General features: G+C 38.5%; 1 protein-coding gene across 1 annotated transcript in view; it reads left to right on the forward strand.

Annotated features, from left to right (window-relative positions):
* PLA2G4A (phospholipase A2 group IVA) overlaps window positions 1-16,952 on the forward strand; it is a 99,336-nt gene that overhangs the window by 19,157 nt on the left and 63,227 nt on the right. Inside the window, exons 2-3 of the mRNA XM_014948870.1 lie at window positions 15,255-15,353; window positions 15,519-15,661. Coding sequence (XP_014804356.1) covers window positions 15,611-15,661 — 51 coding nt within the window. The 5' untranslated portion in view covers window positions 15,255-15,353; window positions 15,519-15,610. The remainder of the gene's footprint in view (window positions 1-15,254; window positions 15,354-15,518; window positions 15,662-16,952) is intronic.

The following is a 16,952-nucleotide window of genomic DNA, read 5'->3' on the forward strand; positions in this document are numbered from 1 at the left end:
TCATTGAACGTAGCTCTCATAAGGCGCCCTTTATGAGTTTTCATGATATGTTGAATAGATTACTTTTGTCAGCTGGCCTAAAATAGCCAGAATAGGAAATGTTTCAGCCAATCTGGTTTTGTCCATGTGTTCTTCAGCGTGTGTTCTTCAACTTTTAGTCATACATAGGGGAAAAATAAGGAGTATGGAGTGAGCCCTGACTATTTCTTTCAGAGGCATTCCTGCAAAGCCATTGAATGGGCTTCACTGACATTTTGTGTAACCTCTACTCTCTTCCTTGGTGTGTTTTCCTGGCAATACCATTGCACTGCTAAATCCAGTGCAATGTAGCAGTGACTTTCCAGGTGCACATCACTTCAGCTGTAATAGAAAATGTCTCTGTTTGAGTCTATTTTAGTTGATGTGCAATATTGGTGTATGTGACAACTTCTGTGACTTGCGTATAGGTTAGAAGAAGACAGTATTGGCAGTAGAACTGAAGCTGTTCTATACTTCGGAACTGTGAATTCAAATTGAATTATGTTAATTGGTTGGCTTGGGCTGGAAGATATCAGGGCTAGACTTGCATAGCAGCCAGAGAAGGAGGTGTCTCCTGCTTTAACTTAGAAGCCTAAGTGTATGAAAACTGACTACAAAATATGAGAAAATACTTAGTTTTGCATGAGAGCTTTCTAGCACAACATGTAGAAGCTCAGTGTATGCTATGGCCCATGGTTAATGTGTAGAGTTGAGAGATGGGAGATTGAGTTCAAATTTATTCTTTACCTGGTACAAAATACTGGTGTGGATCAAAGTCTCCTTATCCTTCAGGACAGTATCCTAAGAAGGGGAGTGACTTTGAGGGAGCAAAACCGAATTTTTGACTAATTTTTTAGTCCCTGTTTCAGTGGTTGCTCTAAAGAAAAGTACATGTCAAAAATATCTGTGCCTTGTAGCCTGAAGGAGGTTTAACTAATAAAATCAAGTATGTCTCTGCAGGTCTGGTCCAGCTGGTGTTCCAGCTCCCAGCTGAAGCCTGGGGGGGGGCCAGTCATGAGACACATTTTTTAAATTGGGTTTACAACTGATCTGTTTTTGTTTAGTTTACCTCTTTTTATACAGAAGCTCTGTATAATCTCTGGAAGGATTTATCTTTGACTTCACGGATGGTGGCAGCAGAATTGGCTATCATCTTCCTGAGAGGTGATGAACTCTCTTTTGTGTGCTTGCCATGCCTCAGTGAAGCAACTGCCTTTCTCACTAGACTGAAAAACAAATCCCAGAACTTGTCTTAGTAGTGGAAATGATCTCATCACTGCCCTAGGTTATAATAACGTGATGTAGTAACAGAATACTTTCAAAAGAACTCTCTCTCTTTTTTAAAAAAACCCAAAACATAAAAAAATTCCACCCAACGCTCTGGTATTCAGACTTTCCTGAGGGCTTTCATTTACTGTTTACCTCAGAGAAATGATATGAATTTCCTGACTGTACCAATTCCAGCAGCCTGTGTGTCAATGTCTGGAGTAGTATTACTCAGCCCGTGGTACAGGGATGGGAGGTGGTCTTTAGGACATGTGAAAGGGGTCCATGAAGCAGGAGAGAACAAAGCACCCAGAAGCTCCAAATATTTATTTTTTTAAATAGATTGTAGGAAAATGAGAAGTAACTAATAAATATTTAAACTTTTTTTTTTTGAATGGAAAATGTTATGGCAGTAGAAAGATCTGATGAACTTCCCTCAGATCAACTAGTTCTTCAGCTTAAAAATATTGTATAGAATGAGATGATTTCTAAAAAAAAACATACAAAAAAACCCACAACAAAACAAACAAACAAACAAAAACCACAAAAAACAAACCACAGTGTTGGTCAGGGGAAAAATATCAGACATAGGCTGGTAGATGATGGGTCATCACTGACCCATTTCTTTAATTTTAGTAATGATCCATGGGCTGTTGCCAGTGGTAACCCTGAAGCCTGTGTTGGTTCTGTATCAGTTGGCAGGGACATGGACACTGCAGTTTTTCTTCCAGTAAATTGTCCTTTCCCAGAAAGGCGTTTGCGGAGATGGCAGTTTCCATCTCAGTTCATGATTTTGCTCTAGAAGTCAATGTGCGAGTTGCCCAGACTCTTCAAGTAATTTCTGAAGGAAACACAGGTGCTTCTCAGATAAAATTAGTGTGATCCTAAAGCAGATACCCAAAAGGCCACATAAATTATGTGCTAGGAGTGCCTCTTTGCTAGCTAACTACAGGTGAAGATTTTTATATTATAGGTGTTTGAAGTTAAGGGGCACTGTGTCTCTGAGCACAGTAGTCTCCTGTGCAGACTGCATAGCTCTGTTTTTAAGTTAAAAAGCACTCTCTGAAAGTTTTGAGATGCGATCTCCTTTCAAATGAGTGGTAGTATTGGTAATGGTGCATCCTAAGGCTGAGCGCAAAGAATATAGTGCTTCTTTATTTCTGCTGATAACAAAATTACTTTGGCAGGCATTTATAGGCTTAATTACTAAACTAAATGTTGGTTATTGTTATAGTTTGAGCATCCTAAGGTGGAGAAAATATTTTTTGAAATATAAAGTAGGCTGTTGCTAACAAAAATCCTTGTCTCTCCACTATGCCAGCTTTCATCCCTAAAAAGTGTATTTAGGACGGAGACAGAAAATATAGGATAGAAAGCTTCCACGTACGCAAGTTCAGAGCTATACATGATTTGACTCAGTCACATTTGTGTTTTTTGTGGTTATCTGATAGTAAAGTCATTGAACTGTCTCATCTTTGATATTTATCTAAAATTTTCCTTAAGATCATCTCAGCATAAATCTGTAAAACTCTTATTTCTTTTCTTGCTAGTATTGTCAGTTATAACTGGCTTATATCCTTAGCCAAGATCTGCAGGAATATGCACTTTTAAAATAAATTGTCCTTTTATATTCACAGTGACTATAAAGTTTTATATTTATTTGCACGCACATACTCAGTGTATAATGAGATCTGTACAAATGTGTATAGTTGTGATAATTGACAGTCACAACCCTCAAGGGATTGCATTTTAGAAGGCATGAATGATGAACAGCACTGATGTGTGGAGCACAGGGAATGCCTTTGGATGGGCTGTCTCATCTGTCTGGTCCAGTGCATTGGGCAGACTATTGTGGAGAAAGATCTGGCTTTTGGAATGACAGTGTGGAGGTTTCTTTTGGTTTGTTTGTTTAATTTTTTCTCCTTATTACCAAGTCTGTGTCTCCAGGATATAGTTTGTAAGTGGGGCTTACCTACTAGAACTGTGTTTCTCATGCATTTAACTTGCTGTATTGTCAATTGGATGCTAAAAATAAATGCCCCCAAGTAGCATATTCATTTTGACCTGTTCCAAGGCACATTAACGTCAGTGGGAAAACAAACAATGTTTGTGGGCAATATTGTACCAAACATGGAGAAGCTCTGGCTGTGGCCTGAACCATTACTTTGCATGCTCTGTCAGAAAAAAGTATGCCTTTGTACTCAAACATGCAAAAGTGGAACTCTATGCAAAACCAGCAGCTGCTATCTAACACTACAGTCCTGTTAGAAAAAAAGCCATAGAACTACAAATTATTTTGGGGAGAATATGGCTGTGTATATGCTCTTGGAATCTTAGCTAATTAGAAATTTTCTAGTTGTTACTCTTTTAAAAATAACCTGTAAAGGAGAACTATAAAAGACAATGCACTTTTGAGAAACTTCTGTTCTTAAAAATTTCATAAATATGGATGCCTGCTTAAATGAACTTTTATACTTAAATTTCTCTTTCCAAGAATCCCAAATTTATTAATTTATTGAGCTCTTTAACTCTGCTGTGGCCTAGTGAATATAGATTTAATTTTTATAAGGATTTTTTTGGTAAAGAGAAAAATAGTTTCTTCCTAGTCATTAAGTCAAATCTGAATTAAAATGATGTATAAAAACCTGAAACCGTATCTCATAGTCTCACCTTAGACATTCTCCCCTCCCGTATCCACAGTGTTGTGGAAAAAATGGCCACTATATTTATGGTGAGGTTTATTAGGTATTGTTGTCTGAAAAAAACCCTAAGGCATGAGGTTTTGGGTTCTTTTTAGGCTTATATTCTGTGTTCTTCTGACGATTATCTCTTGTAATTAGGAACTGAAATAATGCAAGCATGAAAAAGACGTTTGATATGGATAAAGTGGAAGGAAACCAGGTTTTGTTGCTTGTAAAACCTTTGGGTTTTTTTCCCCAGTGAATGTAAAGTAAGGAGGATCATACAAACGAGCCTGGCTTCTCCCTCCAGTTCCTCTTTAAAATTACTGTTTTACACAGGTGTGTTTATGATCCGCTGTAATGCTGTATAAATGTTTCTGAAAGAAGCCCAGACCAGATGATGGTGTTAAGCAGAGCAGAGCGGGACGGTGCTGGCTGACACACTGCTGTGTGCAGGAGGAGAGCGACATCCGACCTGTTTTCTGCATAGTTCAGATGAAGAATTTAATCCTGAATTTTTCATATGTTCGAGTAGAATGTTGGTTGTGGGGCAATCCTGCTTCTTGGTATCATTTGCTGTGCGTAAATGAAGGGCCAGAGAAAGAGCAAGCATTGGGCGTGAGGGAGACCAAAATTCATATGCCTGGTCTGAAATTAAAAATGTGGGAAGGTGGGCATTAGTGTTCCCCACCTGAGAGTGGCCTGGCCACATACAAACTGGCGTTTTTGAATTAACATCAGTTTTGAGTATAGATGTGATAAACTCTCCAAAAAGAGTTTTATTAAAACTTCTCTAGCGACAGCTTTTTTGCTTTGGCAAATTGACATTTTCTGAACAAAAACCTTCTTGAAAAAGTGCTTGAACATCTCCCCTGGGTATTCATCTGTCCCGTATTATGTATCAGTCATTTCCCTTTCAGCACAGCGAGGGTGCATCAAATGGTGTTTTAATATGCTGAGGGCGAGTTTGAGTTGGCAAGGGAGGCAGTAAGCCCTCGGTGTCTTAAGAAACAGTTAAATTAAAAGCTTAGACAGTTTGGTAAGAGAGTAGTCATAGTTCACCTAAGTTTTGCTGAACTTTCTCTGGGTGACCAATCTTCCCTTCCGTGCCTCAGAGAAGAGCATGAAAGTCCCCCTTGTGTCCCTAATTTTGCAAAGCTGTTTTAATAAGGGCATATGCAAATTTGGGGTTGCTTCCTGACTTTGACTGCTGTCCATTTGTTTCTTGAGTCATCGTTTGTGGCTTCTTTGGGAATTAGATTGTTTGTATCTCATTCCTGAAGGCCACACTTAAGGTCTGAGCAGCTAGCATTTTTTTTTTCTTTTTTGTTAGTTTTGTGATTTTTGTTTACGTAATAATTGATGCAGCTACCCTTTTGGTACTGCTAGAATTACAGTAAGGTTTGACATATCTTCTTGCTTACGATAAATAGAAAAAATTCCAATAACTTTATTAAATCAAAACGTTATTTCCAGTTTTAACCCACCTCCAAAGCCTTAGTTGGTAACGTTGTGTATCCGTTAATAGTGGCTTAGATCCTTCCCCCCCATCCTCTCAGGGCTTGGCTGTGTTAACAGTAGCACTTGAGAGAGTTTTCTAAGAATGAAGCAAGCTTTACCCGATTCAAAACTTTCTTTCTAAATCATCAGTGTGATTGCAATTGAGCTCTTGCAGCAGCCTGGCGTTTTTGCTCTTGTCACTCTGAACTCAGTGGAAATGGTAGAGCAGAAAACTCCAGCAAAACTTTTGAAGCAGCTGCTGTAGCCCCGAGAAGAGAGCAGATGAAGGCACTTGTTGGTTGGAGCATGGGTGGCAGAGGTGACTGGGGAAGAGAGAGGGCTTCAGACAAGTGGTGAGAGGCATGGTAAAAGAAAGAGGAAGCTCAGGAAGGGGCAGAATAACGTGCCCCTCCCTTGTGCAGTGGCTGAGCAGGAAGATAGCTGGCTGCTTTCTCCCTCCAGCTGGGAGAGGAGGGCTGTGGAGGAGCTGCAACAGAGTCTGACTTGAATTTGTAGAGAAAATGAAAACCCCTAAGTAAATGACTTTGCTGATGTAAGTTTGGCCTCAAGCACAAGCTGGTAACTCGGGAGCTTTTTTTGTAATTTCTCAAAGCCTGGGCTGAAGGTCTCTTTGGCTGGAGGCTTAGCTGGGTGGGTTCAGGCAGGCTGTGCCCAGACTTTTGCTTTGTGTGGAAGCCAGATGTTAGAAGATGACGACGACTGGTATTGAGGCACTTTCTGTTGCAACAATGTCCTGCCACAGACTTCTCAAGAAAACGGAAAGGGCATTTGGGCTATTTTGCTAGGTCTAGTATTTACTGATTAAATCAATTGATTATAAAGTTATTTATATATGAAAAATACAAAGAAATTAACCACTTAATGTCTCCCCTCAAAAGTAAAATATATGCAGTAGGAATGTCTACATTTGCCTTCCCGTCTAAATGTTTGTGTGTAAAACATACGTTTACATTTCTTAAACTCCAGCTTGGCAAGAGCCATAAAATATTTCCATATAACTTTTACTCATGTTTTTTAAAAGAGACTGAAAAATCTCAATGTCAGAAGTTTCTTCATGACTACTTTTACTAGAAAGCCCTGACAAATTTCCTTGAGTCACTATACTTTGTCATACTATTAATGTTATGACCATATAGACCGAAGGAAGTGCAGCACAGTTATCCCCTTTATTGCAGACAGTGACCAGAGCTCGTATTTTGTGTCCAAATCATGTCCAAAACATGAAAGTTGTAATGTTGAGTCATGTTGTACAGACACTATGAGTGTAAGATGACAAAACACCTTTTTGTGTGCAGTCCTTTCTCCAACCCTGCAGTGCCAGCATGACAGTAGCCTCTGTGTCCTGGCTGGTGTTTGTACTGAAATGCCAGGAAATTCAGGGGGGGAGAAAAAAAAAATGCAAAAAATAAAAAGAGCAGCTTGAAATTGAAAAACAGTTAGAAAATATATTTAAAGGAAATGTTAGCTTAACTTGCAGCTACATTTGTTTTATTGTTGACATGTGTTATCTAAACAGAAGGCACCTGCTAATTTCAACAGCTCCTTACATTTTTAGCTATTATTGTGGTTGCTCTTTTTTGTTTAACCACTGCATAACTAATGCAGAAGGATTGTCATCTGCAGTTGAAACCTGAGAGCATTGGGCAGCTTTGCACATATTGCAGCAGCTTGTCTCTTCCCCTAAAAGTCAAACACAAACACTTAGGAAAAATATTAGAATAAATTTTTATTTAAAGTTTATTTATTTATTTATTTGTAACCAGCCTAATTTTACAGCAGGGAAGCAAAAGAAGGAATAAGGGCATAGATAAGTTAAAGATGTGTAAGAACGAAACTCCCATTATTTTAGTGAATTTTTATAAAGGCGTTGGCCCAGAAATACTTAGAAGTTGGATGACATCCCAGTTTTCACCAAGAGAGAGTGAAGGATTTGGATTGAGATTTTTGGAGTCTAAATCTAGTGCCCTAAAACATTCAGCAACAGTTCTTTCCACAGCACCAATGAGGTTTCTTAAAGGAGGTTTTAACAGACAACAGCTCTCGACCAGCACACTGCATCCCAGTAGAGGAAATGGAAAGTTTTGCCAAAGATCCTGGTAAGGATGAAATACAGGGGGGTGGGTGTTTTTAAGCTTTAACAGAATATATTCAGCAAATGACTGTCCAGTCAGGTGTCGCACTTCAGTTGTATATCACTTAATTTTAAAAGTTATTATTTAAGTGTTTGGTTTTTGGCAACACTTCTAAAGCTGCCACTGGTTTTGAGTTTTTCCATTTCGGAGAGTCTGGCTCGACGTCTCAAAAGTGCTAGGTACTCAGGGCAACATTATCTTGAAATGTGAGTTTTTGCTCTCTGCTGCCTTAAATTGAGGTTCCAAAAATAAGAATACCCTTAAACGAATAACTGTCATACATAGAAGGTTTATTTGTGGAATAACTAAATTCCAAAAACCCTAACGTAAAGAAATGCTGGGCAATTTTAATCTTGCTTTTTGTAAGAATACCCTTAAATAACTGTCATACATAGAAGGTTTATTCGTTGAATAACTAAATTCCAAAAACCCTAATGTAAAGAAATGCTGGGCAATTTTAATCTTGCTTTTTCTGAATTGCAGGATGCATGTAACAAATAGCATGCATAGACGAGCTTCTTGGAATAATTTAAATAATAGGTAGACTTGACTAGTGCACTGTAGTTGTTTTTGCGGGGAATATATCCTAATATTTCTTGTTTTTCATGGAACTTCCATCAGATTTTTCACGTTCTTTAGTTTTTGGCGTTCTTGCTGGAAAAACAAGTTAGCTGCTTCCCACATGAGCCTACAGGGAATATGACCTGTCCACAGCACTGATTATCGATTTGCTGCTTGGGCTTTTATGACAAATTTTGAGACTGCCATCTGAAGTATCTGTCTTGTGGGTTGGCTTTTTCTGTAGAAAAAGACAGTGATCTTTGCCATTTAAAAAAAAATTATTCTTGGAGTCCCTCAGCTGAGATTATTTTTTTATTTCTAGTGCAATTTCAATTGAAGTAAAACATAAGACACTGGAGAAAAGCATAACATAAAGGTATTAACTCAAGGAACTCTTTCATTCTCAGAATAAATTAACTCCTTACTTTGAATTTACTCAGTTCCACTTTCTAATATTTCTGTACGTTCACCATGTGGTACCATCATGTATGATGAGACAGCTTTGTCTCATAACCTCTCGCAAACTGTTGCTGTGAGTGTTTCTTGTTAACTCTCCTTTGGTTAAGTGCTATGATTGTAAGATTAACCGTCGTGCTCTGAATCAGTTGCCTCTTCCTTCAGGCCTGTAGTTGGTGTTCATGGTGAAAATACAATACTGGGCTGGGTGGGAACTGTGCAAGGGACTTCCTTGACCGATGTGAAATAGGTGCAGGTATTCAGGCAGAAATGGTTCCAGCCTCTTGAATGTTTCTCTTCATAAGGTCATTCTTTGCAGATTGTAAGATAGGGATTTTTTTTTTTTTTTCCTCTTGGAATAAGTCTTTATTTATTTATTTGTAACCAGCCTAATTTTACAGCAGGGAAGCAAAAGAAGGAATAAGGGCATAGATAAGTTAAAGATGTGTAAGAACGAAACTCCCATTATTTTAGTGAATTTTTATAAAGGCGTTGGCCCAGAAATACTTAGAAGTTGGATGACATCCCAGTTCTCACCAAGAGAGAGTGAAGGATTTGGATTGAGATTTTTGGAGTCTAAATCTAGTGCCCTAAAACATTCAGCAACAGTTCTTTCCACAGCACCAATGAGGTTTCTTAAAGGAGGTTTTAACAGACAACAGCTCTCGACCAGCACACTGCATCCCAGTAGAGGAAATGGAAAGTTTTGCCAAAGATCCTGGTAAGGATGAAATACAGGGGGGTGGGTGTTTTTAAGCTTTAACAGAATATATTCAGCAAATGACTGTCCAGTCAGGTGTCGCACTTCAGTTGTATATCACTTAATTTTAAAAGTTATTATTTAAGTGTTTGGTTTTTGGCAACACTTCTAAAGCTGCCACTGGTTTTGAGTTTTTCCATTTCGGAGAGTCTGGCTCGACGTCTCAAAAGTGCTAGGTACTCAGGGCAACATTATCTTGAAATGTGAGTTTTTGCTCTCTGCTGCCTTAAATTGAGGTTCCAAAAATAAGAATACCCTTAAACGAATAACTGTCATACATAGAAGGTTTATTTGTGGAATAACTAAATTCCAAAAACCCTAACGTAAAGAAATGCTGGGCAATTTTAATCTTGCTTTTTCTGAATTGCAGGATGCATGTAACAAATAGCATGCATAGACGAGCTTCTTGGAATAATTTAAATAATAGGTAGACTTGACTAGTGCACTGTAGTTGTTTTTGCGGGGAATATATCCTAATATTTCTTGTTTTTCATGGAACTTCCATCAGATTTTTCACGTTCTTTAGTTTTTGGCGTTCTTGCTGGAAAAACAAGTTAGCTGCTTCCCACATGAGCCTACAGGGAATATGACCTGTCCACAGCACTGATTATCGATTTGCTGCTTGGGCTTTTATGACAAATTTTGAGACTGCCATCTGAAGTATCTGTCTTGTGGGTTGGCTTTTTCTGTAGAAAAAGACAGTGATCTTTGCCATTTAAAAAAAAATTATTCTTGGAGTCCCTCAGCTGAGATTATTTTTTTATTTCTAGTGCAATTTCAATTGAAGTAAAACATAAGACACTGGAGAAAAGCATAACATAAAGGTATTAACTCAAGGAACTCTTTCATTCTCAGAATAAATTAACTCCTTACTTTGAATTTACTCAGTTCCACTTTCTAATATTTCTGTACGTTCACCATGTGGTACCATCATGTATGATGAGACGGCTTTTTCTCATAACCTCTTGCAAGCTGTTGCTGTGAGTGTTTCTTGTTAACTCTCCTTTGGTTAAGTGCTATGATTGTAAGATTAACCGTCGTGCTCTGAATCAGTTCCCTCTTCCTTCAGGCCTGTAGTTGGTGTTCATGGTGAAAATACAATACTGGGCTGGGTGGGAACTGTGCAAGGGACTTCCTTGACCGATGTGAAATAGGTGCAGGTATTCAGGCAGAAATGGTTCCAGCCTCTTGAATGTTTCTCTTCATAAGGTCATTCTTTGCAGATTGTAAGATAGGGATTTTTTTTTTTTTTTTCCTCTTGGAATAAGTCCAGCTTGATAAGTTTATTTTATTATGAGAGCATGTCTGATTTGGAGTGAGTTCTCCAGGAGGCACTGGGTGGCTGTATATGGAGAACTGGCCTGATTATATTACCACTTCTGTCTTCCTTGCTTTTGGCCTCTAAAGTAGCCTCCAGCACTAGATCAGGTGTAAATTTACCTTGCTCAAGATTTGTGCGACGGTTCCAGAGTTTTAGCCCTGCTAGTATATTTTATCACTCCTTCCATTGACAGGAAATCCTAGTTACTCTGTGTCACCTCTAGATTCAGTAATTGCTTACAGGCTGACAGGTCATCTCTCAAAAAGAGATTCACGATCTTTTTCATCTGTTACAATGTCTTTAGCAGGAAGTCAAATGTGGTTTCCCCATCTTACAATCTCCTGTCTAGCTATTTATGCCGTCTCAACTTCCTTGCCAAGCTTCACCCCAGAGCGTCCTCCAAAAATGTGGCACAAAGGTCGAGCTTCTTGCTTTTTGCAGATCCTTTCTTCTTCTTAGCAAGGCATGGAAAGAACAGCTGTTGCACGTCAGCAAAGCATATACTTTTTCATTTGTGATGAAAATTGAGTGATGGATGCTCTACACACAGTAAGAGGTAAACCTTGTCTCCTGTGTGGGAAGACCTAAATTAAGAAATAACATTACGGTGATTTTCCAGGGTGCTAGGCAAGATCATGTAGAAACAGATTATTTGTTTTTTCTGTTATACAATCACAGGATCAATCTGTAACCAAATAAAATTCTGTAATCTGATTTAATAAAAATGGATGGTGACATTCATACCAAAAGCCTGAGTCAATACTTAGCTTATTTTATACCCCTTACTGTTATCATATTAGATTGAGCATTAATGACTGTACTGGTGAGTTGCACTTATTTATTTTTAATTGTCAGCGTCATTAATTTTTGAGGAGTGTTGGCTAGCTTTATGTAAGCAATCTGCCTTTTTCTTACAATCTTGAAGACGTATTCTGGTGATGATATTTTACTGTGTTGTGCTTTACTCATTTTTCAGAGCTTTTCCGCTCGATGAGAGTAACTGTGGAATTAGTTCCTGCTCAACATGAAGTGGGAAAATCTCGTTACTCTTTATATACTGTGAAGCTGAATTATCTGTAGGAATTTACTGGATCAACACTGAGAATGAAAATGTTCCAGTAATAATCTCTGTGTGTGTGTGACCTTTTTGTATAATTGCTCTTATTGTTGGTCTTTAGAAATAATCTCTTATGCATTTCACTGTCACCTCAAGTGAAAAAGCGAATCCCACAGAAGAGTCTTGATTTAAACAGTGATCCATCTATCCGTTAATGGCTTGTTATTTTTGATGTCTGAAACTGTGCCCAACAATTAAATGCTCTTGGGCTGACAAAAGTAGAGTTGGCTTTCGGGTGGAAGGGACATCTACGAATTTAGCAGAAAACTGTCTCTGTATTACATGAACAAGCTAAACTGTGGCCTGTTCAAGAGGTTACGTTTGCTATGGTGTTTTGTAAACTTGGATATTTGTCAGTAAAACATAAAGAAATGTATCATTAATCAGTCTGGCTAGCTTAGTTAATTTTAGTGATACTGTATGAATTGACTGAGTTTGTGCTTATGTTGTTGCGGAGGCGCTGCCTGCAAGGTGCTTTCCTAGTCCTTTAGGGAGGAATCATCAGCTCTGGGAACAGCACAGATCACAGATGATGATACCACCAGGTATCAGGGAAATAAACCAATACATGTTAATAATATTAAAGTACCCTTGAAGATCTGCTGAGAGGTGGTACTTCCCCTGCAGTCTGTCCAAGGTTGGCCTGCCACCAGCCGCAGCTCGAGTTCCGTTCTTTGTACGTGCTTGTGGTACGGTCCTAGTTGATGATTTTTGGATTAGGCTTTGTGGGATGGACAGTGTATAGTGGCAGTGTTAAGTGAGATAATTTTGGGATCACAGCTGTATTTACTGCAGAAGTTTGAAGTAAACATTTTTCAAGACTTTGTGGCTCTTGATGAGTTTAATACATAGCTTCTGTTAGTGCTGTATTTTTAGCTCCGCTGCCACACTAAGATTTTAGATACAGAAATACCTTAGTTTGGTTAATCCTGCAAAGGGTGTGGTGTAATTAGATCAGGGTCAAGTAACTCTGATTTGAATTAAATCCACTGTAAAGGATGTAAGTATTCAAGTCATTTAAACATGGATGTCTGATACCACTTCTGATGTGCTGCTGGCTTCTGGCAGTGCAGGGATGCCTGTCCGTCTGCGAGCCCCAGGGTGCCTCCGGCGTGCTCATGTGTCTGAAATGCACTGGATGCCTTGTCTTTCGGTACCTGCTTCTGTTGATCACATCCTGAAAGACTGTCATTAAGACAGCAGACCAAGAGCTCCAATTTGGAGCAATACCAACATGACTAGGGCTGGGATCTGTTGTGCTGTTGGTTGGATCTCTATGGAAAACCTGGATATTAGGCTTTGCATATCACATCAGGCTCTAGTTGCTCCCTGCCCCTTTTCTCCCTGTTCAGAGACTCTGCCTGTATATCTTTTAGCTCGCAGTTTGTGCATGTGTATTTGTGATACAGTTGTTAATTATGTGATTACATAGTTGTCTGTGTGATCCTTGCCTCATTCAGCATGGAGGACAGATGATGCTTGGGGATTCATTATGGCTCTGTAGTCAGAGAGATTGTTGTTTCCAGGGTCACAATTGTGTTCCCTGCAGATGTTGAAATAAATGAGGGAGGGGGTTATAGGAAAAGACAAGATGATCTCATGTCTAAGCCAGTCAACCAGTTGAGTGATGATCTGGAGAACTGGAACTCTGCCTCTAGGATGCTAGACAAATAATTTGAACCAGGCTTTTTTTGTCCTAGGCCTGACCCATTTTCTTATTTCTGCAGATAGAGCAGTATCCTCAGCTTTTTTTCATGTATTCTGTCAAAATGGGTGTGGTAACTTGTTGGTAGTGTACTGTGCAGTTATGGGAAATGGTGTATTTTCTTTTTTATGACTTGCAAATTTACTCTTCGTTTCAGTGATCAGATAGCCCTCACTGGTCTTTTCTCTTGATTGCCTTGGAAGTTTGCAATAGTTCCTCAGAAACTGACATGGCAGGGCTTGTTTATCAAGCTTCTTTAATATCTTCCTTTAAGCAGGACCCAAGGTAAAATAAACTTGAATATAACAAACCAGCTATACAATACGCCTGTAATCACAGTGGTACTTCTCTCCCATCTGCCTGTTTGTGCCACTGCTGAATTTGGCTGATAGAACTTAAAAAGAAAAAAAAAAAAGGCTTTGTAATTATTATTACATTAAGAGAAATAATGGTGAATTTATGTGTCTTCCTTAAGTCTGAAAAGCTACTTGCTTTCTGTGATGAAGATGGCTTGTTCATGTTGCCCTGGCATTGAGCTGCCTTGAATGAAAGCTATGAATTGAATGTGTGTTAAAGTCTTCCTTATTCAGACTTAAATTAAAAACAAATAAATAAAACCAGGGCAATTTCTAACCTCAAGCTATTGTTAGGGCTGGCAGGATCAAAGAAGGGATATTGTAATGTTTTAGTGATCATAGCAAAACAATTTTTTTTCGGGAAATGCCTGCATATAATTGCTCAAGAGCAAGGATTTGGGAATGACATAAATGACCATTCTTCAAGGCTTATTCTGCCCTTTCAAAATTGGGGATTAGGAATCATTTCCTTGAGACCAAGCCCAATATGGTGCTTTTTTTTCTTTTTTCTTTTCAATATGAAACATCTACTGATGGTTCAGGAATAATAAGGAACAGCTTCTAACATACTTTGATGATTGGAAACAGTTCTGAAGTTTAAGGTCTCTTGTGGTCCCTGATTTTAGTAGAAATCTTCACAAAGTGTCCGGAAAACATTGGCCTATGAAGAGCCTGTATAAATCTTGCCAGCTGGTATGCAATTTGTCCATCAAAGCCTCTTGCAGATCTCTGTAAACATCTGAGGTGGCCACGGAGGTTATACACAGCTTCGGTTGGAATTCCCTTCCCAGGTTTACAGAGGGCACTATTGCTGTTCATTTATAGTTAAATGAGCAGCTGCCAAATGAACTCTCCTGTGCTGTTGCTGTGAATTACATGCTGGAATTTGTTTTCTGTTATTTTCTTAAATGCAGTTAGGTGCAACTCTGGGAATTTGCTGTTTGCAGAAAAAGCTTTCAAGGTGAAGTCAGTATGAAAAGATGCATCAAAATGACTAAAAAGACCATTACTACAAAGGGTTGCAGTTTTCTGGTGCACGTTGCTGACTGTCATGCTTGTGCTCTTAACTGGCTTTTTGGTTCTAAAATTTGTGTCCCTTGGTGTGAATGCAGGACATATCCTTGTACCTCATTTTGTACAGGGAGGAAGACACAAAGAGGAACTTCATCTCTGTTGTGAGCATCTCAATACAGAAGCAAAGCATGGGAACCAAGAATTTGTCACTACAGCAAAAAGGCTGTTAACTAAACACAGCTTTTTAGATTTTTTGTTAAACTAGGGTTGTTAGGCATAAAAGCATGTACATTTAAATGTATGTAGTGGCTTACTATAATTACTCTGTTCTTTTGTTTATCTGTAGAGCTCCTAGAAACACTTGGATGACTGGAATTCAAGATATTTGGTTCATGCTCTTTCATTGAGGTACAAGAAATAAGCGCAAGAAATTTCTCCAATTCAGGCAAGTAAATATCTATACGTCCATAGCTTATATGAGATTAAGTTCTTGGGAAAAAAATGTATTGTGGGAACCTTCCTAAAATGAAGGAACTAATTTGCTCTGATACAAAATATAGTCTAAAAGGAACATAAACATTTTAATTATTTTTTTTTCTTTATTTAATAGTTAAAAATCTGTCATCCTGAGCTCTGCTTTGAAAAGAAATTGAGAAGCCTCTTCTATGTAGAATTCAAATAGACATTTGACAGTTGTCTTGAATGAAAATTAAAGAAAAAATGTCTGTCATAGATCCTTATCAACACATTGTGGTAAGTAGCTTTGAATCTTCTATGCATACTGCCTTGTGTAGTATATACTGTCTTGTATAATGTATCCTGTTTGAAGTTACTCTAAGTAAGCACAGAGCATTAGAGTTATCATTAATTCCTTAAAGAAATTGAAAGTGTAGTTAGAGCAAATTTCTTCAGAAATTTATTTGAATAAAATTTGAAAGATTCAATTTAGCTTTCTGAAATCACATCATGGCTTTGAGTGTAGTTGCTCAAGTGTAAGTCAAAACAGAATATGGGCTCCAAACAACCTCGTGGGTACCATGTAGTAGGGTGTCCTTTTGAGGGACTTGCCTGTTCAAAGTGTTTCATGAAAGTGCCTGTAGTTAACTATTTCATATAAGTTTTTCCACATGTAGATTGTCAAACTGGACTGTAGTCTACAAAAGTAACATCATGCATCTTTTTCCCTTACAATACTTCTTTTTTTGTACTATTCCAGTTACCAAATAAGTCTTTTCCCTTTTCATCAGTATATATAGAGGGATAAGCTGGCAGTTTTGGATATTTAGATCTTAAACTAGTGTGTATCAGTGATGTTGATTCAAAGAGAATCATCAAAACATAGCCTGCAAGCTCTCTTTGCCACCAAACAAGACACTGCTGCCAAAAGCTCCTGCTCTCTTCTTGCTGCTTTATTCCAATGTTCCTGCTGCATCCCTTGTACCAGCTGTCAAATGTATCTTATTGGAGTGAGCCAATTGGTAGAAAAACAATTCAAAGCAAAAGATAACTTCTGTGCTGTCAGAGCTGGGCCAAGGGAAAAGTACAACGATGTGAGCACAACCTGTGTCAGTAGAGAAGTAGGGGCAAGGGAAGGAGGAGAAGGGAATTAGGAGCAGAACTGCCCTTTGTACAACAAGCCAGTGGAATAGGGTAGCAGCTTGTTGAATGCTGACTTTTGGCTGTAATATTCACTTGCATATCTTTGTTTGAGTGGCTTTCCAAAGTAAACACTGAAATGGCAATTCCTACTCAAACTGAAATCTTGAAACAAGCTGGGTGTGTACATATCGAGCGCTTTTCCTACCAGTCCCAGAGTCAGCCGGCAGGAAAAGCAATACGTACTCAAAGATAGTTACCATACACTTCTCATAATGTTGAACTTTCACATTGCTAAAAATATAGCCTATGCTTCCTTGAAATGATCTCTTATCAATTATGTGGTTTCTACCCCACGCAGTCACATCCTTTACATGAGTTTGCAGCCAGCAGATGTCAAACTAGTGTTTTACTCATTCCATGGTTCTGCGAGCGCTGCTGTAAAAGC

This window comes from Calidris pugnax, unplaced genomic scaffold (assembly GCF_001431845.1).
Source record: "Calidris pugnax isolate Ruff unplaced genomic scaffold, ASM143184v1 scaffold30, whole genome shotgun sequence".
NCBI lineage: Eukaryota > Metazoa > Chordata > Aves > Charadriiformes > Scolopacidae > Calidris > Calidris pugnax.